General features: G+C 51.9%; 1 protein-coding gene across 3 annotated transcripts in view; it reads right to left on the minus strand.

Annotated features, from left to right (window-relative positions):
- The window catches only part of KANSL2 (KAT8 regulatory NSL complex subunit 2), a 79391-nt gene that overhangs the window by 45782 nt on the left and 6092 nt on the right, over positions 1-27517 (minus strand). For all 3 annotated transcript variants that reach the window (XM_075336920.1, XM_075336919.1, XM_075336921.1), the window contains exon 4: positions 20062-20176. In XM_075336920.1, the coding sequence (XP_075193035.1) occupies positions 20062-20176 (115 nt within the window). The remainder of the gene's footprint in view (positions 1-20061; positions 20177-27517) is intronic.

The raw sequence follows: 27517 nt of genomic DNA on the forward strand, positions 1-27517 counted from the left end.
GATTATTTAGGCAACCAACTAAACAGGTAGTACCAAAAACAAACAAAAAAACCCATATGAGGATTATAGAGATTTATATACTTTTTTTTTTGAAGGCAAAAAAAAAGTCATATCTAGAGATATCAGCAGCAGTTCTGGATTTGGAGGTTATGCTTCCAGAGCTCTCAGATGGCACAAGTTAGTGTTATGTGTGAAGGGTTACAAACCAAATTTAAATGAATAATTGGAGTAATAAAGTAGAAGAGCCAAAAAGAAAAAAACTCCGAAAAAGTTTTTTTACTAAATATTCGATATTAAAATAGTAATTATAAAAAGCTATTCCGCTTCTCAATTGTTCACTCAGTACAGACCAGTCATGTGGAGTGCAGAAAAGGGTAGAGACTAAGTGAAATGAGAGATGGTATCTTACTTAAATTTAACCCCTTAACGACAGCGGGCAGTAAAATTACGTCCTAGTGGTCACAACGTTACTGCCTGCGGTCTCCCGGCAGCAGCATGCAGCGATCAGCGCACATCTCAGCTGATTTTCACAGCTGAGACGTGTGCCTGCCAGGCACGAGCAGAATCATTATCTGCTCGTGCCATTTAACCCCTGTAATGGCGCTGTCAATATGTGACAGCGCCATTATAAACGCGATCGCGGTAAAGTTTTACTTACTGCCCGATACCGGAAGTCACGTGACATGATCACGTGACTTCCGGTGGTTGTCATGGTAGCACAGGGTCATGTGATGACTCCTGTGCTAGACATGAACCACTTTCACTTTGTCCGGAGGCCAGGGAAGCAGGAAGTGCACATACACAGCTGTAAACAGCAGATAACTGTGATCAGCAGATAGATAATAGCGATCGGATTGCTGATCGCTATAGCCCCCTAGGGGGACTAGTATAAAAAAAAAAAAAAAAAGTTTTAAAAAATTAAAACAAAAAAAAAACCTAAAAAAGTTCAAATCACCCCCCTTTCGCCCCATTGAAAATTAAAAAGGGTTAAAAAAATAAATACACACACATTTGGTATCGCCGTGTTCAGAAATGCCTGATCAAAATATAAAATCAATTAATCTGATCAGTAAACGGCGTAGCAGCAAAAAAAAATTCCAAACACCAAAATGACGTTTTTTTGTCGCCACAACTTTTGCGCAAAATGTAATAACAGGTGATCAAAATGTAGCATCTGCGCAAAAATGGTACAGTTAAAAACGTCAGCTCGAGACGCAAAAAATAAGTAGAGTCACTGAGCCATGGATCCCGAAAAATGAGAACACTACGGGTCACGGAATATGGCATAAAATGTGCGCCATTTTCAGACAAACTTCCGAATTTTTTTTTAACCCCTTATATAAAAGTAAACCTTTACATGTTTGGTGTCTACAAACTCACACTGACCTGAGGCATCACACAGACATCAGTTTTACCATACAGTGAACACAGTGAATAAAATATCTCAAAAACAATAGTGCTATTGCACTTTTTTTGCAATTTTTCTGTATTTGGAATTTTTTTTTGCAGTTTTCCAGTACACTATATGGTAAAACTTATGGTTTCATTTAAAAGTACACCTCGTTCCTCAAAAAATGAGCCCTCACAAGACCATATTGACTGAAAAATAAAGTTACGTCTCTCAGAAAAAGAATGGCGAAAAAAAAAATGGAAAGCGAAAAATCAGCCGGTTGTGAAGGAGTTAATAGATCAACTATAGTAGCTGATGTTTTGGGGTAGTCATACTAATTGTTATTGGTGGGGGGGGGGGAACGGGACGACTGTTATCCCTCCCTATTGCCTACCTACCAGCGGAGGTGCACCATAAAGTTTTGGGTACCCCCCGCTCCTCGTCGTCTCACCCTGTTCTATCCCTACATCCCGCCAATTGCCAGGAAATCACCCACCACCAAAGAAGGGAATTTTGTTTACTTACCGTAAATTCCTTTTCTTCTAGCTCCTATTGGGAGACCCAGACAATTGGGTGTATAGCTTCTGCCTCCGGAGGCCACACAAAGTATTACACTCAAAAGTGTAACCCCTCTCCTCTGCTATACACCCTCCCGTGCATCACGGGCTCCTCAGTTTGGTGCAAAAGCAGGAAGGAGGAAACTTATAAATTGGTCTAAGGTAAATTCAATCCGAAGGATGTTCGGAGAACTGAAACCATGAACCAAAAGAACAATTGAACATGAACAACATGTGTACACAAAAGAACAACAGCCCGAAGGGAACAGGGGCGGGTGCTGGGTCTCCCAATAGGAGCTAGAAGAAAAGGAATTTACGGTAAGTAAAACAAAATTCCCTTCTTTGTCGCTCCATTGGGAGACCCAGACAATTGGGATGTCCAAAAGCAATCCCTGGGTGGGTAAAAGAATACCTCGATAAAAAGAGCCGAAAAACGGCCCCCTCTTACAGGTGGGCAACTGCCGCCTGAAGGAGTCGCCTACCTAGGCTGGCCTCTGCCGAATCATCGGCATGCACCTGATAGTGTTTCGTGAGAGTGTGCAGACTCGTCCAGGTAGCCGCCTGACACCTGCCGAGCCTTGGCCTGGTGTCGCAATGCCCAGGACACCGGCGGCTCTGGTAGAATGGGCCTTCAGCCCTGCAGGAATCGGAAGCCCAAAAGAACGGTAGGCTTCAAGAATCAATTTCCTTGATTCACCGAGCCAAGGTTGACTTGAAAACCTGAAATCCCTTACTCTGGTCCGCGATAAGGACAAGAGCGCATCAGACCGGCGCAGGGGCGTCGTGCGAGAAATGTAGAGCCGGAGTGCTCTCACCAGATCTAATAAATGCAAATCCTTTTCACATTGGTGAACTGGATGCGGACCCAAAGAGGGTAAGACGAAACGGGGATACCTTAGGGAGAAAGTCCGGGACCGGACGTAAAACCACCTTATCCTGGTGAAAACACCAGGAAGGGGGCTTTGCATGACAGCGCTGCCAGCTGAGATACTCTTCTGAGTGATGTGACTGCCACTAGGAAGGCCACCCTTTGCAAGGCAAATGGCCAGGGAGTAAAACCCTGATCAGAGCACCAGGATAAGAAGATCCTCCAAGTCCTGTGATAGATCTTGGCGGACGTTGGTTTCCTGGCCTGTCTCATGGTGGCAATGACATCTGGAGATATCCCTGATGACGCTAGGAGCCACCACACAGTGAGGATTAGAGCCGTAGAATTCAGAAGGAAATATGGCCCTTAAGGCAGCAAGTCTGGTCGGTCTGGGAGAGTCCACAGTTGACCCACCGTGAGGTGCCACAGATCCGGGTACCACGATCACCTCGGCCAGTCTGGAGCAACGAGGATGGCGCGGCGACAGTCTGACCTGATCTTGCGTAATACTCTGGGCAGTAGTGCCAGAGGAGGAAATACATAAGGCAGTCGAAACTGCGACCAGTCGTGAACTAGCGCGTCTGCCGCCAGAGCTCTGTGATCCTTGGACCGAGCCATGAATGCCGGGACTTTGTTGTAGTGCTGAGACGCCAATAGATCGACGTCCGGCGTTCCCCAACGGCAACAGATCTCTAGAAACACGTGCGGGTGAAGACCATTCCCCTGCGTCCATGCCCTGGCGACTGAGAAAATCTGCTTCCCAGTTTTCTACGCCCGGGATGTGAACTGCGGAGATGTTTGAGGCTGTGGCTTCCGCCCACAGCCGAATCCGCCGAACTGCTCGGAAAGCTTGATGACTGCGTGTGCCGCCCTGGTGGTTGATGTACGCAACTGCCTTGGCGTTGTCCGACTGAATTCGGAACTGCCTGCCGTCCAGCTACCGCTGGAACACCCTTAGGGCTAGATCCACTGCCCTTATCTCCAGAACATTGAACCGAGGGGAGGACTCTGTCGGAGTCCAGGTTCCCTGAGCCGAGTGGTGGAAGAAGACCGTTCCCCACCCTGACAGACTCGCGTCCGTCGTGACCCCAGCCCCGGCTGGGGGCCGGAAGGATTTTTCCTTCGCCCAGGAAGTGGAAAGAAGACACCACTGAAGAGAGGTTTTGCTGCAAGGGAAAGAGACGTTCTTGTCTAGGGACGTCGACCTCCTGTCCCATTTGCGGTGTCCGATAGAATCGGACGCAGACGAAACTGCGCAAGGGAACTGCGTCCCTTGCTGCCACCATCTTCCTGGGACAGTGCATGAGGCGCCTCAAGGGGTGACTGGGCCCGAAGGAGAGATTGCACCCCTGTCTGTAGTGAACGCTGACTATGCAGCGGAAGCTTCACTATCGCTGAGAGAGTATAATACTCCCTCCCGAGATAAGTCAGTGATTGGGTCGGTGTCAGTTTTGACCTTGGAATTTTGATGATCCACCGAACCCCTGGAGAGTCTCCAGAGCAATGGTCAGGTTGTGTTGACATGCCACCCAGGAGGGTGTCTTGACTAGAGGATCGTCTAGGTAAGTGATCACCGAGTGGCCCTGTAGGACCGCCACCACTGCTGCCATGACCTTGGTGAAGACCCGTGGGGCTGTCGCCAGGCCGAATGGCAGTGCCACGAACTGAAAGTGTACGTCCCTGATGGCGAAACGCAGAAGGCGTTGCAGCTCGGGTGCGATCGGCACATGGAGATAAGCATCCTTGATGTCAATTGATGCTAGGAAGTCTTGTGACATCGAGGCTTCAGAGTGTTCACCGCCTGAAAAAGTGCATCGGCTCACTCGGGGGGCGGAGATGTTCTGAAGAAACGAGTCTGAGGACGAGAGCAGAGCTGTATCCTGTAACCGTGAGACAGAATGTCTCTCACCCATCGGTCTTGGACTGGGGCAAGGACGAGACTGTCTAGTAACTTCATCCAATTGCTCGCCAAACAAACGGTCGCCAGAAAATGGCAAACCGGTTAAGAACTTCTCGGAAGCAGAGCCTGCCTTCCCGTCACGTAGCCACATGGCCCTGCAGAGTGCCACTGAATTGGTTGATGCTACCGCCGTACGGCTCGCAGAGTCCAGGAACGGCGTTCATGGCGTAGAACGAAAAAACCTACGCCTGAGAAGTGAAGGACACAACCTGCGTGGCAGATGTATGTGCAACCGCAATAATCTCAGCCAGAGAAGCTGAGATAGCTTGGAGTGCCCTCACTGCTGCGAAGGCTGGAGCAAAAGATGCGACTATGGCTTCATAGATGGATTTCATCATAAGCGTTATTTGCCTGTCAGTGGCATTCGTGAGAGATGGACATCTGCCCCTAATACTACGGATCTAGCCGCCAGCCTAGAGACTGGAGGATCCACCCTGTGACACTGAGCCCAACCCTTAAGCCCGTCAGGGGGGAAAAGGGTAACGCGTGTCAATAAGGCGCTTAGTAAGCGCTTGTCCGTCAAGTTCTGTGCTACTGGACGGCCCCTCTGGAGTTAGAGTGATCGAAAACACGCACTCCTGATGAAGTCGGGGAAGGTTCCCAGCGGCCCGCTTAGCCTATCATAGGCCGCGGTCCGTGACGGAGTTCTGGGATCTGGGTGTTATCCCAGGATGTTGTACCGACCCAGAGGGACCCGGGAGCGATGAACTCACAGCTCCCTGGCCCTGTGTTATCGGTCTGGACTGCAAGGCTTCCAGTATCTTAGCAGACCCCCTGTCCATAGACAGAGTCCTGTGATGTGAAAGCTATTCAGAGATTTGCTGATTCCATCATGCAAACTCTGTCGCTGTCATCTGTGCAGTGCCTGTAATATAGCCGCACAAGAGGTACCGGTTGTAAAATAAGCCAGTGCCTTGGCACCCTTACTCTTTAAGAGCAGACAACAGCATGTCGTCCGCAGAGTAATCTGTGAGGGTATACAGCCAAAAGCAAATAATGCTGCCGAACAGTGAGATCATATACCATATAAATAAACTTATATATATCTATACACTGCGGCACCAAGGGGGGGAGAGCACCTGAAAAACTGGTGCCCCCCAGTGCTCAGTGAGGGGGAAGGAGGATACCAACGTATGCTCCAGCCCTCCCTGCCGACGTCCAGTCGTCCGTCCCGTCGTTACCCCTGACTGGCAGGCCCGAGAACGAGAGTATATGGCACTAGGCCGTAAGAGCCGGGGACTAAATTTAAAAACGCGGCCGGCAAACATGGCGCGGTCGGCGCGGTAGTCCCAGTCTCACAAACCAGTCAGCAACCGCTGCGGCGTTTGTAACACAGATGCTGCATGCACTGTCCCTCAGGGGACACAGAGTACCTTATGATGCAGGGCTCTGTCCCTGTAGTCACAAAAGTGCGGGAATCTGGTGGCCTATAGTGAACAGTGAGGGGGGGCGGAGGACAGCGAGGTGCGCTCCAGCCCTCACTGTCTGCATCATACCGACCGTCCCGCCTTTCTCCCTGACTGGCAGGCTCAGGGGCGGGAGTTTAACACACTAGGCCGCAAAAGCCGGGGACTAAAGTAAAAACCGCGGCCGGCAAACAGGCACGGTCGGCGCGGTAGTCCCAGACAAAAAATCCACACCGCAGTCGCAGCTGCGTCTGAGGCCAAGGTGCTTCATGCACCGTCCCAACGGGGACACAGAGTACCTGTAGATGCAGGGCCATGTCCCTGACGATACTCCGTCTCCTATCCGGCAGATTCCCCCAGGGGCTGCGGATGTGGCTTGTGGCCACCAGATTCCCTGCCCCGGGTCTCCCTCAGCTGCAGCCAGAAGTTGCTGAAAACATGGCTGACGGCGTTCTCTGAGGAGGAGGGAGGCGTGGGCGTAGTCACAAAAAGTGCGGGAATCTGGTGCCCCAGCGTGAGTAGTGAGGGGGGCGGAGGACAGCTCAGTGTACTCCAGCCCTCACTGTCGGCGTCATACCGACCGTCCCGCCCTTTTCCCTGACTGGCAGGCCTGGGGGCGGGAGAATCCCATACTAGGCCGCAAAAGCCGGGGACTAAAGTTAAAACCGCGGCCGGCCGGCAGTGCACGGTCGGCGCGGTAGTCCCGGACCCATATCCACGCCGCAGTCGCTGCAGCGTCTGGGCCCAAGGTGCTTTATGCGCCGTCCCAACGGGGACACAGAGTACCTGTGGATGCAGGGCCATGTCCCTGACGATACTCCGTCTCCTGTCCGGCAGATTCCCCCAGGGGCTGCGGAGGGAGACCGGTCCCAGAGTCTGGATGACCGGATAGGATCCCACTTCTCCCAGAGCCCCTAAGGGATGGGGAAGGAAAACAGCATGTGGCTCCAGCCTTTGTACCCGCAATGGGTACCTCAACCTTAACAGCACCGCCGACTCAGAGTGGGGTGAGAAGGGAGCATGCCGGGGGCCCTGTTATGGGCCCTCTTTTCTTCCATCCGATATAGTCAGCAGCTGCTGCTGACTGAAACGTGGAGCTTGCGTGAATGTGTGCCTCCTTCCACACAAAGCATAAAACTGAGGAGCCCGTGATGCACGGGAGGGTGTATAGCAGAGGGGAGGGGTTACACTTTTTAAAGTGTAATACTTTGTGTGGCCTCCGGAGGCAGAAGCTATACACCCAATTGTCTGGGTCTCCCAATGGAGCGACAAAGAAAGAAGGTTAAATAGTGCCAAATGTCTCAGGTCAATATTATCAATTTACTAAGGTTTCCATAAATATAGCAACCATAATCCAGCTGAACAGACCATTCAGCCTGCACAGCCGTGAAAAAAGCAAGGTTAATATATGTAATCAAACCAAGCTAGGCCTAGACAAAAATAATATCACAACCCAGCAGGGATGACTTCTATGCTTGCTGGGACCATCCAGCGAAGCATCGCGACGCGTTTCCCCCTTATTCATTTAATTAGGGGTTCATCAGGGGAAGTGCAATGGTTTCAGGTCCAAGGAAAGGCCAACAGCTAATATCTTCTGATAGGGAAGTCTGAAGTGGATTTGCAAGTTCTAATCTTTAGGAATACCTCAAAATGGACCAATTCTCATTTTGTCCAAGACAAATAGATGGAACAATTGAACGTTATTACATTTTTTCACATTACACAGCTAGCATGTGGAAGAAAGTGCCGTGGTCAGATGAGAACAAGGTAGAACTTTTCTGAGTTAAATGCAAAGCTTGTTGGTGGATTCCTAACACTGCACAGCACCCTGAAAACATCATTCCCACCATCAAACATGGTGGTGGAGCATGATGTTGTGGGAATATTTTTCTTTTCAGCAGTGAAAGGAAGCTGGTCAGTTCATAGGAAGATGGATGAAGATAAATACAGGGTAATCCTGGAGGAAAACCTCTTTGAAGATTCAAAAGACTTGAAACTGGTTCATAGGTTCACCTTCCAGCAGGACAACAACCCTAAATATACTGCCAGAGCTACAATGGAATGGTTTACATCAAAGTCCAGACCTAAATCCCATTGAGAATCTGTTGCAAGACTTGAAAAAAAAGAGAATTTTGTTTACTTACCGTAAATTCTTTTTCTTATAGTTCCGACATGGGAGACCCAGACCATGGGTGTATAGCTTCTGCCTCCGGAGGACACACAAAGTACTACACTAAAAGTGTAGCTCCTCCCTCCGAGCATATACACCCCCCGGATGACAAATCCAATCAGTTTAGTGCAAAAGCTGAAGGAGGACATCCACCCATAAGTAGAGATAGAGTAAAACCTGGAACAACCGGAACCTCTGTCTACAACAACAGCCGGTGAAAAACACACGGAACAAGAACTGCCAACAGGCAACAGGGAGGGTGCTGGGTCTCCCATGTCAGAACTATAAGAAAAAGAATTTACGGTAAGTAAACAAAATTCTCTTTTTCTTCATCGTTCCTTATGGGAGACCCAGACCATGGGACGTCTCAAAGCAGTCCATGGGTGGGAAATAAACAGAAACTGAGAAGTAGGCAAAACCCAACTTCACAAATGGGCGACAGCCGCCTGAAGGATGCGTCTGCCCAAGCTCGCATCTGCCGAAGCATGAGCATGCACTTGGTAGTGCTTCGAAAAGGTGTGCAGACTAGACCAAGTGGCAGCCTAACAGACTTGCTGAGCCGTAGCCTGGTGCCTGAAAGCCCAGGAGGCACCGACAGCTCTGGTCGAGTGCGCCTTAATCCCTGGCGGTGGAGGCACCTGAGAACATTGGTAGGCATCGGATATGGCCCACCTAATCCAACGAGCTAGGGTCGGTTTAGAAGCCGAGAGACCCTTGCGCTGACCCGTGGTTAGCACAAAAAGAGAGGTGCACCGCCTAAGAGCGGCGGTGCATGACACATAGATCCGGAGCGTCTGCACCAAATCCAAGGTATGCAACGCTTTCTCAAAGCGATGTACAGGGGCCGGACAAAGGGAAGGCAATGAAATGTCCTGGTTAAGGTGGAAGGGAGACACCACCTTAGGGAGAAAGTCCGGAGTCGGACGGAGAACCACCTTGTCTTGGTGAAAAACCAAAAAGGGTGACTCCGAAGAAAGCGCAGCCAAATCAGAGACTCTCCTGAGAGAAGTTATGGCCACCAGAAAGACCACTTTCTGTGAAAGTCGAAACAAAGAAACCTCCCTAAGAGGCTCAAAGGGGGGTTTCTGTAAGGCCGTGAGGACCAGATTAAGGTCCCAGGGATCCAAAGGCCGCCGGTAAGGAGGAATGATGTGAGATGCGCCCTGCATGAAGGTGCGCACCTGAGCCAGTCGGGCGATACGCCGCTGGAATAATACTGACAGAGCCGACACCTGTCCCTTGAGGGAATTGAGGGATAGTCCTAGCTGCAGACCGGACTGTAGAAAGGACAGGATGGTCGGCAAAGAAAAACGGCCAAGGAGCATGGCCGGAAGAGCGACACCAGGACAGGAAAATCCTCCAAGTCCTGTGGTAAATCCTGGCCGAGGAAGACTTCCGAGCCTGAGTCATAGTGGAGATGACCTCGGAAGGAATGCCTGAAGCCGTCAGGATCCAGGACTCAAGAGCCACGCCGTCAATCTGAGAGCCGCAGAATTCTGGCGGAAAAACGGACCTTGAGAGAGAAGGTCTGGGCGGTCCGGGAGATGCCACGGCATTTCTACGGACAGACGGAGCAGGTCTGGGTACCAAGCTCGCCTGGGCCAGTCTGGAGCAATGATTATGACCCGACGGCCCTCCATTCTGATCTTGCGCAGGACCCTGGGCAAGAGAGCTAGAGGGGGAAACACGTAGGCCAGACGGAACTGGGACCAATCTTGAACCAGCGCGTCCGCTGCCAAGGCCTGAGGATCGTGGGAGCGAGCCACGTAAACCGGGACCTTGTTGTTGTGCCGGGATGCCATTAGATCCACTTCCGGAGTGCCCCACTTGCGGCAGATTGACCGGAACACTGCCGGATGCAGGGCCCACTCGCCGCTGTCCACGGTTTGACGCCTGAGATAATCTGCCTCCCAGTTTTCTACGCCTGGGATGTGGACTGCGGATATGGTGGACTTGGAGTCCTCCGTCCATTGAAGGATGCGTTGAACCTCCAACATTGCCAGGCGGCTGCGAGTCCCGCCCTGGTGATCGATGTAGGCAACTGCTGTCGCGTTGTCCGACTGGACTCTAATGTGCTTGCCCGCCAACAGGTGGTGAAAGGCTACGAGAGCTAGGAGTACAGCCCTGATTTCCAGCACATTGATCGAGAGGGCTGATTCGGACGGAGTCCAAGTGCCCTGTGCTCGGTGGTGGAGAAATACTGCTCCCCAGCCGGAGAGACTGGCGTCCGTGGTGAGGATCACCCAGGACGGGGTCAGGAAGGAGCGTCCCTGAGACAGAGAGAGGGGCCGAAGCCACCACTGAAGAGAGCTCCTGGTCTGTGGCGACAGAGCCACTAGCCTGTGCAAAGAAGAGGTCCGCTTGTCCCAAAGGCGAAGAATGTCCAGCTGCAGAGGACGCAGATGGAACTGGGCAAAGGGAACCGCTTCCATTGACGCCACCATCTGACCCAGCACCTGCATGAGGTGCCTGATGGAATGACGGCGGGGCTTCAACAGAGAACGCACCGCCAGAAGAAGGGACTGCTGTTTGACTAAGGGCAGCTTCACAAGTGCCGGCAGAGTCTCGAATTGCATCCCTAGGTATGTAAGTTTCTGGGTCGGGGTCAGAGTGGACTTGGGCAGATTGACAAGCCACCCGAAATGAACAAGCGTGGCGAGAGTGAGCGAGACACTCCGCTGACAGTCTGCACTGAATGAAGCCTTGACTAGAAGGTTGTCCAGGTAAGGGATCACTGCCAACCCCTGGAGGTGCAGAACCGCAACCACTGCTGCCATGACCTTGGTGAATACACGAGGGGCCGTGGCTAACCCGAAGGGGAGAGCCACGAATTGGAAATGTTCCTCTCCGATTGCAAAACGTAGCCAACGCTGGTGAGAAACTGCAATTGGCACATGCAGATAGGCATCTCTGATGTCGATGGATGCTAGAAAATCTCCCTGGGTCATTGAGGCAATGACCGATCGCAGAGATTCCATGCGAAAGTGCCGCACCTGAACATGCTTGTTGAGAAGCTTGAGATCCAGGATGGGTCGGAAGGAACCGTCCTTCTTGGGGACTAGGAAGAGGTTTGAGTAGAAACCTCTGAACTGTTCCCGGGCGGGCACCGGAACAATTACTCCGTTGGCCTGCAAGGATGCCACGGCCTGTGAGAAGGCGGCGGCTTTGGAGCAGGGGGGAGTGGACAGAAAAAAATCTGTTTGGCGGGCTGGAAGAAAATTCTATCTTGTAGCCGTGGGAGGAGATGATATCCCGCACCCACTGATCGGAGACGTGTTGAAACCACACGTCGCCAAAGTGGGAGAGCCTGCCACCGACCAAGGACGTTGCTGGCGCAGCCAGATAGTCAAGAGGAGGCTGCCTTAGTGGCAGCGGCTCCTCCGTTCTTCTGAGGACGCGGCTTCGCGCGCCAGCTGGGTTTTCGATCCTTGGCTGAGTTAGTGGACGAAGCTGAGGGCTTAGAGGATGACCAGTTAGAGGAACGAAAGGAACGAAACCTCGACTGGTTCCTGCCCTGGACAGGTTTCCTGGTTTTAGTTTGTGGCAAGGAAGTACTCTTCCCGCCAGTAGCTTCCTTAATAATTTCATCCAGTTGTTCACCAAACAGCCGGGACCCAGCAAAGGGGAGCCCAGCAAGGTACTTCTTGGAAGAAGTGTCTGCTTTCCATTCTCGAAGCCACAAGATCCTGCGGATCGCGAGTGAATTAGCGGAAGCCACCGCCGTGCGGTGAGAAGCCTCCAGAATGGCAGACATGGCATAGGATGAAAAGGCCGAAGCCTGGGAAGTTAAGGCAACCATTTCGGGTATAGAGACCCTGGCGAGGGAATGTATCTCCGCCAGAGAAGCAGAGACTGCTTTAAGAGCCCACACTGCTGCAAAGGACGGGGAGAACGAAGCCCCTGCCGCCTCATATACAGATTTGGCCAGAAGGTCAACCTGGCGGTCAGTGGGATCCTTAAGTGAGGTGCCATCGGCCACAGATACAACTGTCCGGGCTGAGATTCTAGACACCGGAGGATCCACCTTTGGTGACTGAGCCCACTCATTGACCACTTCTGGTGGAAAGGGAAAGCGGTCATCAGAACTACGCTTTGGGAAGCGTTTGTCAGGACAGGCCCTGGGCTTGGTCACAGTGGCCTGAAAACTGGAGTGGTTAAAAAAAAAACCATACTCCTTGCTCTCTTAGGTGAGGTAAACTGGTGTTTTTCTACCAGAGGCTTGTTCCTCTGACACTGGTGGATTGAGGTTCAGTACGGAGTTAATGGACGCAATCAAGTCACTAACATCCGCATCACCCTCGGATAGATCAATGGGGTACATAGAGGTAGCGTCCGAGCCCACAGTAAAGGCATCCTCCTCGCCCTGCAATTCAGCTCGTGAATCCGAGCCGTGGGACGAGGAGGGAGAAGAGTCCCTGCGTCTCCGTTTAGGAGGACGGGGTCCGGGAACAGATAAAAAATCCTCTGTGAGCTCTGCAGAGCGAGTCGGAACAGCAGAAGCACCCTGAGAAGGGGGCTGATGCATGGTCAGCAGAGTCCGGGACAACTGTCCCATGGAGTCGGCAAAGGACTGGGAGATAGCGTTAGAAAACGATGCTACCCAAGCCGGGGGTTCAGCCACCGGGGCTGGAGCAGCCGGAGAGACCCCTGGGGAGGCTCCAGGCTGAGGCACCACCATGTTAGAGCAGGCATCACAATGTGGATATGTGCTCGGTTCAGGCAGTATGAGCTTACATGCAGTGCATATAGAGAAAAGCCTTGCAGCCTTGCTCCTAGTGAGAGACATGCTGCTGAGGTGGAGGCTCTGCAGTAAAGAACACACTCCTTCAGAATGACCCCCAGAGAGTGTATAATAAAGTCCACAACCAGAGGTTAGGGCTTACCAGACCGCTTTTTGTGTGCCCTCCGGATTCCACAGCTCGGACCCCCAGACAGATGCAGAAGCTGCAGCAGCCAGCGCCGATCAGTGTGTGAACGCTGATAAAATGGCGCCGGAGTGAGGAGGGGGGGCGGGACCTAGCCCAAGAGCGGGAACCGGAGGGCCAAGGAGAAATACAGGGGAGGGAAACATCTCCTCAGAGAGGAGTGTCCTCCCCTCTGCTGAACGGCCGGTGGGCGGCGCCGCACTGTTCCCCTGCATGACTGACATGCAGGGGCACTGAAAACGAAACTAGGCCGCAACTGAAGCCGGGGCCTAGATTTTTCCATGCAGCCGACGAGCAGGCACCCTCGGCGCGGTTCTCAGGAAAAAAAACAGAGAACCGGCCGGAAATCACAGCAAGTGAACAAAAACACACTCTCCCCACAATACATGTACAAGGGACCCCTGAATAACGTCTCAATACTTAGCTTATGAGACGCAGGGCCAGGTCCCTGGGGAGTGAGCACTCCGTCCGGCAGGAACCTGAAAGGGCTGCGGATGGAGACCGGTCTCCTGCAAAGCAGTGAGAACCGTGATGGCTCCCACTTCAAACCAGAGCCCCAAGGGATGGCGAAGGAGCGCGGCATGTGAATGATCCAGCCCTGAAATCAACCTTAACAGCACCGCCGACACAGTGGGGTGAGAAGGGACATGCCGGGAGTCCAGATTGGACCCGCTTTTCTTCCAAATCTTTGAAATCAAAAATCAAAATTCAGAGAATGCATGTGTGTGTGTGACCTCCTGAACACAAAGCATTGAACTGGTTGGATTTGTCATCCGGGGGGGTGTATATGCTCGGAGGGAGGAGCTACACTTTTAGCGTAGTACTTTGTGTGTCCTCCGGAGGCAGAAGCTATACACCCATGGTCTGGGTCTCCCATAAGGAACGATGAAGAAAAGAGAATTTTGTTACTGACCGTAAATTCTTTTTCTTATAATTCCTTTGGGAGACCCAGACCATGGGACGTTCCAAAGCTGTCCCTGGGTGGGAATAAACAGAAAAAACTAAGTAGGCGGAGCCTAACTTCACAAGTGGGCGACAGCCGCCTGAAGAATGCGTCTGCCCAAGCTCGCATCTGCCGAAGCATGAGCATGCACTTGGTAGTGCTTCGAAAAGGTATGCAGGCTAGTCCAAGTAGCAGCCTGACAGACTTGTTGAGCCGTAGCCTGGTGCCTAAAAGCCCAAGAGGCACCGACAGCTCTGGTCGAGTGTGCTTTGATCCCCGGCGGGAGAGGCACCTGAGTACTCTGGTAGGCGTCCGAAATGGTCGATCTAATCCAACGGGCCAAGGTCGGCTTAGAAGCAGAGAGACCCTTGCGCCGCCCTGTGGTTAGCACAAAAAGAGAGGTGCACCGCTTAAGTGCAGCGGTGCGAGACACATAGATCCGAAGAGCATGCACCAGATCTAGAGTATGCAGCGCTTTCTCAAAGCGATGAACAGGGGCCGGACAGAAGGAAGGCAAGGAAATATCCTGGTTAAGGTGGAAGGGAGAGACCACCTTAGGAAGAAAGTCCGGGGGTCGGACGGAGAACTACCTTGTCTTGGTGAAAAACCAAAAAAGGTGACTCCGAGGAGAGCGCAGCCAAATCAGAGACTCTCCTGAGAGAAGTTATGGCAACTAGAAAGGCCACCTTTTGAGAAAGACGATACAAAGAAACCTCCCTAAGGGGCTCGAAAGGGGGTTTCTGCAATACCGTGAGGACCAAGTTAAGGTCCCAGGGATCCAAGGGCCGCCGATAAGGCGGAATGATGTGAGACGCACCTTGCATGAAGGTGCGGACCTGAGCCAGCCGGGCGAGACGCCGCTGGAACAGCACTGATAGAGCTGAGACTTGTCCCTTGAGAGAGTTGAGGGACAGTCCTAGCTGCAGACCGGACTGTAAAAAAGACAGAAGGGTCGGCAACGAGAATGGCCAAGGAGAATGGCCGGAAGAGCGACACCAGGACAGGAAAATTTTCCAAGTCCTGTGATAGATCTTGACGGAGGAAGACTTACGGGCCCGAGTCATAGTGGAGATGACTTCAGGAGGAATACCAGAAGCCGTCAAAATCCAGGACTCAAGAGCCACGCCGTCAATTTGAGTGCCGCAGAATTCGCGCGGAAAAACGGACCTTGCGAGAGCAGGTCTGGACAGTCCGGAAGATGCCACGGCATCTCCACGGACAGTTGGAGCAGGTCCGGATACCAAGCTCGCCTGGGCCAGTCCGGTGCAATGAGGATGACTCGACGGCCCTCCATTCTGATCTTGCGTAGGACTCTGGGCAAGAGAGCTAGAGGGGGAAACACGTAGGACAGACGAAACTGGGACCAGTCTTGAACCAGAGCATCCGCGGCGAAGGCCTGAGGATCGTGGGAGCGAGCCACGTAAACCGGAACCTTGTTGTTGTGACGGGATGCCATTAGGTCCACGTCCGGAGTGCCCCACTTGCGGCAGATTGACTGAAACACTGCCGGGTGCAGAGACCACTCGCCACCGTCCACAGATTGACGGCTGAGATAATCTGCCTCCCAGTTTTCTACGCCAGGGATGTGGACTGCGGATATGGTGGACTTTGAGTCCTCCGCCCATTGAAGAATGCGTTGGACCTCCAACATTGCCAGGCGGCTGCGTGTCCCGCCTTGGTGATTGATGTAGGCAACCGCTGTCGCGTTGTCTGACTGGACTCGAATATGCCTGCCCGCCAACAGGTGGTGAAAGGCTAGGAGAGCTAGAAGCACAGCTCTGGTTTTCAGCACATTGATTGAAAGGGCTGAATCGGACGGAGTCCAAGTGCCCTGTGCTCTGTGGTGGAGATGTACCGCTCCCCAGCCGGATAGGCTGGCATCCGTGGTGAGAATCACCCAGGACGGAGTCAGGAAGGAGTGCCCTTGGGACAGGGAGAGGGGTCGAAGCCACCACTGAAGAGAGCTCCTGGTCCGTGGCGACAGAGCCACTAACCTCTGTAAGGAGGAAGGCCGCTTGTCCCAACAGCGGAGAATGTCCAGCTGCAGAGGACGCAGATGGAACTGGGCAAAGGGAACCACGTCCATGGAGGCCACCATTTGACCCAGCACCTGCATCAGACGCCTGAGGGTATAACGGCGGGGCCTCAGGAGAGAGCGCACCGCCAACCGGAGTGACAGCTGTTTGTCTAAGGGCAACTTCACATGTGCCGGCAAAGTCTCGAACTGCATCCCTAGGTACGTGAGACTCTGGGTCGGAGTCAGAGTGGATTTGGGAAGATTGACAATCCACCCGAATTGGGCTAGGGTGGCGAGAGTGAGCGAAACACTCCGCTGACAGTCTGCGCTGGATGTACCCTTGACCAGAAGGTCGTCCAGATAAGGAAGCACTGCTAACCCCTGGGAGGTGCAGGACCGCAATCACTGCCGCCATGACCTTGGTGAATACCCGAGGGGCCGTGGCTAACCCGAAGGGGAGAGCCACGAATTGGAAATGATCCTCTCCTATCGCAAAACGTAACCAACGCTGATGTGACACTGCGATTGGCACATGTAGATAGGCATCTCTGATGTCGATGGACGCCAGGAAATCCCCTTGGGTCATAGAGGCAATGACTGATCGCAGAGACTCCATGCGAAAATGCCGCACCCGGACATGCTTGTTGAGAAGCTTGAGATCCAGGATGGGCCGGAAGGTACCGTCCTTTTTTGGAACTAGGAAGAGATTTGAGTAAAAACCTCTGAACCGTTCCTGAGCGGGAACTGGGACAATCACTCCGTTTGCCTGCAAGGACGCCACGGCCTGCGAGAAGGCGGCGGCCTTGGAGCAGGGGGGAGTTGAGAGAAAAAAATCTGTTTGGAGGGCTGGAAGAGAATTCTATCCTGTAGCCGTGAGATATGATGTCTCTCACCCACTGATCGGAGACTTGCTTTAACCAAGCGTCGCCAAAGTGGGAGAGCCTGCCACCGACTAAGGCCGTGGCTGGAGCGGGCCGAGAGTCATGAGGAAGCTGCCTTAGTGGCAGAACCTCCTGCGGTCTTCTGCGGACGCGCTTTTGGGCGCCAGTTGGATTTCTGATCCTTGGCTGAGTTAGCGGACGAGGCGGAAGGCTTAGAGGATGACCAGTTGGAGGAACGAAAGAAACGCATGGAAGTACTCTTCCCGCCAGTAGCTTCTTTAATGATTTCATCCAGCTGTTCACCAAACAGCCGTGAACCAGCAAAAGGGAGCCCAGCAAGAAACTTCTTGGAAGAAGCATCTGCCTTCCACTCTCGAAGCCACAAAATCCTGCGGATAACAAGAGAATTAGCTGAAGCCACCGCAGTGCGGTGAGCAGCCTCTAGCATGGCAGACATGGCATAGGATGAAAAAGCTGAAGCCTGAGCAGTTAAGGTAACCATCTCAGGCATAGATTCCTTGGTGAGGGAATGCATCTCCTCTAGAGAAGCAGAGATGGCTTTGAGAGCCCACACTGCTGCAAAAGTCGGGGAAAACGCGGCCCCCGCAGCTTCATACACAGATTTGGCCAGAAGGTCAATCTGACGGTCAGTGGAATCCTTAAGTGAGGTGCCGTCAGCCACCGACACAACGGTCCGGGCTGATAGCCTAGACACCGGAGGGTCTACCTTTGGGGAGTGAGACCACCTCAGGTGGAAATGGAAACCGGTCATCAGAACCACGCTTTGGAAAGCGTTTGTCAGGGCAGGCCCTGGGTTTGGTCACAGCGGTCTGAAAACTAGAGTGGTTAAAGAACACACTCTTCACTCTCTTAGGCGAGGTAAACTGATGTTTTTCTGCCGAAGAGAGTTGCTCCTCTGACACTGGCGGATTGAGATCCAGCACAGAATTAATAGAAGCAATCAAATCACTAAGATCTGAGTCACCCTCAGAAATCGATGGGATACATAGCCTCCGAGCCCCCAGTGAGGGCATCCTCCTCATCTTGAGAGTCAGCTCTTGAGACAGAGCCATGGGATGGGGAGGGGGAGGAAACCCTGCGCCTTCTCTCAGAAGGACGGGGTCTGGGATCAGATGATGAATCCTCCGTGAGCTCCGATGGACGGAGGTCAGAGGATAGGAGTCCTCTGTCAAGAGTATTAGAGGCACCCTGTGAGGGGGGCTGATGCATATTCATCAAAGTCCTGGACAAAAGCCCCATGGACTCCGCAAATGACTGGGATATGGACCTAGAAAAGGACTCTACCCAGGCCGGGGGTTCAATCACAGGTGCAGCAGCAGCCTGAGAGACCACTGGGGGTGAGACTCCAGGCTGTGGCACCACCAAGTTAGAGCAACCATCACAGTGTGGATAAATGCTCGGCTCAGGCAGCAGGAGCTTACATGCAGTGCATGCAGAATAAAGCTTTGGAGCCTTGCTCCTTGTGTGAGACATGCTGCTGGAGTGGGGGCTTTGCAGAGAACGACCCCCAGGGAGAATATACAGAGGTCCACAACCGGAGACCGGCTGTGGCTTACCAGACCGCTGAGCGCGGTGTTGTGTGCCCTCCAGATCCCGAAGCCCGGTCCCCCAGTCGCAGCACCTCAGCAGAGATGCAGAATGCAGGATGTCCCAGAGCAGAGAGAACTCTGCCTGAGAAGAGGGCGTTCCTATAAAAGAGCGGGAACTGGAGGGCTATAGAGACCTGCAGGAAAGGAGGGACGCCCCAGCAGTGGGGAGTGTCCCTCCCCTGTGTAGAACGGCCGCCGGGAGGAGCCGAACCTGTCCCTCTGCATGAGTGACATGCGAGGGCAGGAAAATGAAACTAGGCCTCCGGCGAAGCCGGGGCCTAAATTTAAGCGGCGAGGCCGACAAGCAGACACCATCGGCGCGGTTCTCAGGCAAAAGCTAGAGAACCCGCCGGAAAAGTTGAAACAATCACATACAGCATACTCTCCCCTTACAATAAAGAACCGGGACCCCCAACATAAACGTCTCAGGTATTTAGCTGCTGAGACGCAGGGCCATGTCCCTGGGGATGAGTGCTCCGGTCCAACAGAATCCTTAAGGGGCTGTGGATGGAGACCGGACTCCTGCCAGGCATGGAGACCGTGCTGGCTCCCACTTCAAGCCAGAGCCCAGAAGGGATGGTGAAGGAGCGCGGCATGTAAGGCTGCAGCCTTGTAAAATCAACCTTAACAACACCGCCGACACAGTGGGGTGAGAAGGGACATGCCGGGAGTCCAGACATGGACCCGCTTTTCTTCAAACTCTTTCCAAAAGTCAAACAAATCAGATGAGAATGCATGTGTGGATGTATGCCTCCTGACACAAAGCAATAAACTGGCTAGGACTGGCTACCAGGGGGTGTATAAGCTCAGAGGGAGGAGCTACACTTTTAAGTGTAGTACTTTGTGTGTCCTCCGGAGGCAGAAGCTAAACACCCATGGTCTGGGTCTCCCAAAGGAACGATAAAGAAAATCACTGTTCACAGACTTATCTCCATCCAATCTCATTGAGCTACAGCTTTCTTGCAAGGAAGAATAGACAAAAATTTCAGCATCCAGATGTAAAAGTTGGTACACATACCCCAAGAGACCTGCAGCAGAAATTGCATGTACCCTACTATTAACTCAAGGGGGATGAATATAAATTTTATATTTACAAAATATTTGGAAAACAATATAAATTTATTTTACATTTCACACATACTTGCTACTTTGTGTTGGCATATCACAAAATGCATATAAAAGTTTGTGAGTGTAACGTGAAAAAGTTCTCGGGGTATGAATACATTTTCAAGGCACTGTAAATTGGGGCAATGATCTAAGCCGCAATTATTCAACCTCTGAAAATACATTTATCTCTTTTGTATATGCAGAATAAAAATTAAGCTCAGACTTACTTCAGAGGGTCCTCCTGATCACTGTCCAGACTGTCTGCCTCGCTATCAAGGTCCCCCATCCAGGTCTGATCCACCGTTACTGCCTCATGTTCACTATCACTGCAACTGTCCTCATCTGAATAAAGTTATAGAACAGTAATGTGTCACCATGGAAAAAGGGAAATACAACACATGGCTAACACTTTGGATGTAGATTCAACAACATCTGGAGAATGTAATAAAATCTATTAGACATATTACACACTATTAAGCATTACAAACTATATGTTACTAAAAGGGCTTTTCCCACAAAGTTATTTTAAAGTTTTAATCAATCGATCTTAAGTTCCACAATTTGATGTGTTAAAAAAAAAAAAAAGAAGGGAATTTTGTTTACTTACCGTAAATTCCTTTTCTTCTAGCTCCAATTGGGAGACCCAGACAATTGGGTGTATAGCTATTGCCTCTGGAGGCCACACAAAGTATTACACTTAAAAGTGTAAGGCCCCTCCCCTTCTGGCTATACACCCCCAGTGGGATCACTGGCTCACCAGTTTTAGTGCCAAAGCAAGAAGGAGGAAAGCCAATAACTGGTTTAAAGACCAATTCAATCCGAGGAAACATCGGAGAACTGAACCATACCACATGAACAACATGTGTACCCGAAAAAACAGAAAAACCCCGAGAAAACAGGGCGGGTGCTGGGTCTCCCAATTGGAGCTAGAAGAAAAGGAATTTACGGTAAGTAAACAAAATTCCCTTCTTCTTTGTCGCTCCATTGGGAGACCCAGACAATTGGGATGTCCAAAAGCAATCCCTGGGTGGGTAAAAGAATACCTCATGATAGGGCCGTCAAACGGCCCTCTCCTACAGGTGGCCAACCGCCGCCTGAATGACTTATCTACCTAGGCTGGCGGCTGCCGAAGCGTAGGTATGCATCTGATAATGCTTGGTAAAAGTAAGTAGACTCGACCAGGTGGGTGCCTGACACACCTGCTGAGCCGCAGCCTGGTGCCGTAATGCCCAGGATGCACCCACGGCTCTGGTAGAATGGGCCTTCGGCCTTGAGAGAACCAGAAGCCGAGTAGAACTGTAGGTTTCAAGAATTGGTTCCTCGAGCCCCCGAGCAAGGGTGGATCTGGAAGTTTGCGACTGTTTACGCCGACCAGCGACAAGGACAAAGAGTGCATCCGGGTGGCGCAGGAGCGCCATGCGGGAAGTAGAACCTGAGTGCTCTCACCAGAACCAACAGATGCAAATCTTTCTGAAATTGATGGACTGGACGAGGACACAAAGAAGGTGAGGTGATATCCTGATTGATATGAAAATGGGATACCACCTTAGGGAGAAATTCCGGAACCGGACGCAGAACTACCCTGTCCTGGTGAAGGACCAGGAAGGGAGTTTGTATGAGAGCGTTGCTAGCTCGGAAACTCTCCTAAGAGACGAGACCGTTACTAGAAGGCCACTTCCCGTGAAAAACGGGAAGGGAGACATCCTTCAAAGGCTCGAAAGGCGGCATCTGGAGAGCAATTAGAACCTTGTTCAGATCTCAGGGCTCTAACGGCCGCTTGTACGGAGTGCTGAGAAGACAAACTCCCCGTAGGAACGTGCGTACCTGAGGAAGTCGTCGTTTCTGAAAAAATACAGATAGCGCTGAGACTTGTCCCTAAAGGGAACTGAGCGACAACCCATTTCCCTACCTAGATTGCAGGAAGGAAGGAAACATAGACGATGCAACCGACCAGGGAGAAACACCCTGCGCCGAGCACCGAGATAAGAACATCTTCCACGTCCTGTGGTCAATCTTGGCGGACGTTGGTATGCTAGCCTGTCTCATGGTGGCAACCACGTCCTGAGGTAATCCTGACGACACTAGGTTCCAGGACTCAATGCCACACCATCCGGTTGAGGGCCGTAGAATTCAAATGGAAGAATGGCCCTTGAGACAGCCAGTCTGATTGGTCTGGTAGTGCCCCCGGTTAGCCTACCGTGAGGCACCACAGAACCGAGTACCACAACATCCTCGGCCAATTTGTAGCGACGAGGATGGCGCGGCCGCAGTCGGTTTTGATCTAGCGCAGTACTCTGGGCAACAATGCCAGAGGTGGCACCTAAGGTAGCTGGAACTGCGACCAATGCTGAACTAAGGCGTTTGCCGCCAGAGCTCGATGATTGTGAAACCGTGCCATGAAGCTGGCACATTGTTGTTGTGCCGTGACGCCATTAGATCGACGTCCGGCCTCTGTCAGCGGCGCCAGATCTCCTGAAACCCGTCCGGGTGAGGAGACCATACTCTTTCGGCCACACCTCAGCGACTTAGGAAGTCAGCTTCCTAGTTTCCACACTTGGGATGTGAATTGTGGATATGGTGGATGCCGTGTCTTCCACCCACATCAGAACCTGCCGGACTTCCTGGAAGGCTTGCCGGTTGCGCGTTCTTCCTTGGTGGTTGATGTATGCCACCGCTGTGGAGCTGTCCGACTGAAGTCGGATATGCTTGCTTTCCAGCCGCTGTTGGAAGGATTGTAGGGCAAGATACACTGCTCTGTGTTCAAGAACATTGATCTGAAGAGTGGACTCTTGCTGAGTCCACGTACCCTGAGCGCTGTAGTGGAGAAAAACTGCTCCCCACCCTGATAGACTCGCGTCTGTCGTAACTATCGCCCAGGACGGGGATAGGAAGGACCTTCTTTTTGACCAAGAGGTGAGAAGAAGCCACCACCGTAGAGATTCCTTGGCCGCCTGAGAAAGAACGACGACTCTGTTGAGGGACGTCGACTCCTCGTCCCATTGGCGGAGAATGTCCCATTGTAGTGGACGCAGTAAAACTGCGCGAAAGGAACTGCCTCCATTGCTACCATCTTACGTAGGAAGTGCATGAGGCGTCTCAATGTGTGCGACTGGTTCTTAAAGAAGAGCTTGCAGCCCGTAGTGAATGCTGTTTGTCTAGCGGCAGCTTCACTATCGCTGAGAGAGTAAGAAACTCTATGCCTAGATATGTTATCGATAGGGTCGGGGTCGGATCTGACTTTAAAAAGTTGATGATCCACCCAAAACTCTAGAGAGTCTCCAGCGCAACGTTCGGGCAGTGTTGGCATGTTTCCTAAGAGAGTGCCTTGACAAGTAGATCGTCTAAATACGGGACCACAGAGTGACCGTGAGAGTGCAGGACTGTGACTACTGCTGCCCTGACCTTGGCGAAGACCAGTTGGACTGTCGCTAGCCGGAAGGTAGAGCTACGAACAGAGGGTGTTCGTCTCCTATAACGAAGCGTAGAAACGCTAGTGCTCTGGATCAATCGGCACGTGTGGATAAGCATCCTTGATGCCTAATGATGCTAGGAAATATCCTTGGGACCTTGAGGCGATGACATGGCGGAGGGATTCCATCCGGAACCGCCTGGTGTCCACGAGCTTGCTGAGCATTTTTAGATCCAGAACGGGACGGAACGGCCCGTTGTTATAGGTACCGCAAAGAATTTGGGGTAAAAACCGTGACCTTGTTCCTGAAGAGGAACGGGGGTCATCACTCTTTCTGCCTATAGAGTGCACCCTGTTTGCAGAAGAGCAGCGGCCCGGCCGGGAGGTGGAGAAATTCTGAAGAATCGAGTTGGAGGACGAGAAGTGAGCTCTATCCTGTACCCGTGAGACAGAATGACTCACACTCAATGGTCATTGACCTATGGCAGCTAAATATCGCCAAGGCGGGAGAGCCTGCTACCGACCGAGGCCGCAAGTCATGAGGAAGCCGCCTTGGAAGCGGGTTTTCAGACTGTCGCTTTTTTGGGACCTGCCCGAGCCTCGAAAAGGCCGAAAACCCCGACTGCCTCTTGCTCTGTTGGGGTTTGTTGTGTCCGGGCTGAGGAAAGGATGAATCCTTACCCCTGGACTGTTTGATGGTTACATCCAACGCTCACCAAACAGTCGGTCAGCAGAAAAAAGCAACTGGTTAGGCAACCTTTTTTGGAAGCAGAATCTGCCTTCCATTCACTTAACGAGCAGACCAGGCTCTGCTTAAAAACACGGAGTAGCGGAGGCTACCGCCGCACGGTTCGCAGAGTCCAGGACAACCTGAATCGCGTAAGAAACAAATGCAGACATTTGAGAGGTTAAGGATGCCACCTGCGGCACAGATGTACGTGTAACCGTGTCAATCTGTGTAAGACAAGCTGAAATAGCTTGGAGTGCCCCAAGGGAGAGAATGCCGGAGCCAACGGTGCGCCGACAGCCTCATAGATGGCTTTCGACCAGAGATCCATCTGTCTGTCAGTGGCATCTTTGAGTTTGCAGTTCCATCTCCCACTGCAACTATGGATCTAGCTACAAGCCTGGAGATTGGAGGATGCCGCTCGGGACATTGGGTCCAGTCCTTGACCAAGTCAGGGGACAGGGATAACGTGTATCCTAAGCCGTTTGGAGAAGCGCATATCTGGATAAGCGTGGTGTTCCTGGACTGCCTCTCTGAAGGCAGAGTGGTCCAGAAAAATACGTGAAGCTGACTCCTCCACTGGAGGAGCTGTGAGAAATAACCCACATTCTATAGATGGACGCTATAAGATTATTTACTATGGCGTCCCAATCAGGTGTATCCAGATTGAGAGCGGTCTCAGGATCAGAATCCTGAGCCGCTACTTCCGCCTCATTACACAGCGAGTCCTTCTGCTAGGACCCTGATGAAACCGAGGCCGCTCATAGTGAGCCCGCTTAGGCTGTCTGGGACTGACGTCCGTGCAGAGCCGTGACTCTGGGATGCGTGTGACATTCCCGGAGCTGTTAGTTATTCACACTGAGGGGGGCCATGGATCAATGATTCAACAGTGCCCATATTGTGAGAGACATGTCCGGACTGCTAGGCTTCTAGTATCATAGCCATAGTCTCAGAAAAACTGTCAGTAAATACTGCAGACACCGTCCTCATCCCCTGGCCATTAGTGCATACAATGGGAGTCTATGTACCTGCCGGCCGTATAGCCGTACATGCTGTACCAGCTGTATAGAAAAACATGTGGTTCTGCACCTTTGTTTTACACAGAGAATATGCTGATAACTCCTCCGCATAATCCAGGAGGGTATATACAACGTGCGACCAAACAGTGCAATGTATATAGAACAAGCATATCTATAAGTGCACTTCTGCACTAGTGGGGTTAGCACCACAGGTGCTGCTTAACGCCTGTTACAGCGATTGTGTGACTATCAGAATGCCATCCACACTTGTCTCTGTATCGTACAGAAACTGACACTAATGGCTGCCGGTGTCCTTGTAGAGAAGGAAGCCGTGGGCGTGCCTGAGAAAGTGCGGGAATCCGGATTCACAGTGCACACAGTGAGAGGGGTGGAGTATGCAAAACATACTCCAGCTCTCAGCTCTGCTCTATGCAGCATCACGCCCCTACCCTGACTGTCAGGGCTGTGGGCGGTAACGAAGGGAGACTAGGCCCAGAAGCCGGGGACTCGAGTTAACAGCGCGGCCGCCGTAAAAGCGCGGGCCGCGCTGAAGTCCCCGGCGCACCACAAGTGCCAGCCGCGCCGCAGTTCCAGCGGCCGGCGCGACCGATTCATAGAAGTGGCCAGCGTCCCGCCCCTCTCCTGACTGGCAGGTCTGGGGGCGGGAACGAACGGAAGCAGGCCGCAAAAGCCGGGGACTCTAGTTATCAGCGCGGCCGCCGTAAAAGCGCGAGCCGCGCTGAAGTCCCCGGCGCGCCACAAGTGCCAGCCGCGCCGCTGCCAGCGGCCGGCGTGACCGATTCCTGGAAGTGGCCAGCGTCCCGCCCCTCTCCTGACTGGCAGGTCTGGGGGCGGGAACGAACGGAAGCAGGCCGCAAAAGCCGGGGACTCTAGTTATCAGCGCGGCCGCCGTAAAAGCGCAGGCCGCGCTGAAGTCCCCGGCGCACTACAAGTGCCAGCCGCGCCGCAGTCCCAGCGGCCGGCGCGACCAATTCCGATAAGTGAGCCTGCTTCAGCAAAGCTGAATGAGGCCATGGCACAGGCGCCACAGCGCTGATGTCCCCCGGCGCACTACAACACCCAGCATGCTGCGGTGTGAGCGCCAAATGCACGGGGACACAGAGTACCTTGAGGAAGCAGGGCCATGTCCCTGATGTACTCCGCTCCATCCAGCATCTTCTCCAGGGGCTGTAGATGGAGCACGGTCTCAGTGCCTGGAGACCGGTAAATCCCACTTCACCCAGAGCCCTGTAAAAAGGGATGGGGAAGGAATCAGCATGTGGGCTCCTGCCGCCGTACCCGCAATGGGTACCTCAACCTTACAAACACCTCCGACATACAGTGGGGTGAGAAGGGAGCATGCTGGGGACACTATATGTGTCCTCTTTTCTTCCATCCGACATAGTCAGCAGCTGCTGCTGACTAAAAAGTGGAGCTATGCGTGGATGTGTTGCCTCCTTCGCACAAAGCACAAAACTGGTGAGCCAGTGATCCCACTGGGGGTGTATAGCCAGAAGGGGAGGGGCCTTACACTTTTAAGTGTAATACTTTGTGTGGCCTCCAGAGGCAATAGCTATACACCCAATTGTCTGGGTCTCCCAATGGAGCGACAAAGAAAAAAAAAGTAAAATAAAAGACATTAAAGCACAGGATCACAGCTGATTCTTTTTGTGAGGTAAAACATTTCCCAGCCTGTTGTTAAGTCTTTTACCTCAAAGAAACTTCTTTGCGATCCCGTGCGGTAATATCCGTATACTACTTTACTTCCTCCCCTGACCAGGAGCTGTTGTATGATCAGACCATTGAGTCAGACACATCCATTACACAGACAGCAGGGAAATTATATATATTTTATTATTATTATTTTTTTTTTTTTTTTTAAATAAACATCCAATTGAGGAAATTATTATTCCAATATCTACTGAATAAAACAATGTTTGTGAGAAAACCCTTTTAAAGTGAACCTGTCAGGTGCAATATGCACCCAGAACCATGAGCGATTCTGAGTGCATATTAGTAATCCCTGCCTAGCAGTACCTGTACAAGAGCATAATATTAATAATAATAAATAAATAATAATAATTATAAATAAAAAATACAATTTCTATAGCACCAACATATTCCGCAGCACTTTACAGTTCAGGAGGATCATATACAACCAAAAAAAAAACCAGTTCTAGAAAATACAATAATTAGAGTATGGAAAAAAGGCAACCCTGCTCGTGAGAGCTTACAATCTACGATGAGATGGGGGGGGGGGGGGAACAAGGTGCAAGTGCTTATTTACAATGACAATCCAGCCATGTCAAGGAAATGGGGGATAGATAAAGGATGCCTTAACCAGTCAGCCAAAACCTTGAGATGCATTTGGGTGCCATGGAGTTTGACGTGGAGTTATATTCCAAGACGTAGTTCCTCAACAATGTGAATTCAATTCGGCTAGGGAGTGTGATAGGACTGAGTAAGTTGTGATTCGTCCTAGCTTCTTGGGGTAGAGTGTTCCAGAGGATTGGTGCAGCTCAGGAGAA

The sequence above is a fragment of the Anomaloglossus baeobatrachus genome, chromosome 2 (genome assembly GCF_048569485.1).
Source record: "Anomaloglossus baeobatrachus isolate aAnoBae1 chromosome 2, aAnoBae1.hap1, whole genome shotgun sequence".
In the NCBI taxonomy this organism is placed as follows: domain Eukaryota; kingdom Metazoa; phylum Chordata; class Amphibia; order Anura; family Aromobatidae; genus Anomaloglossus; species Anomaloglossus baeobatrachus.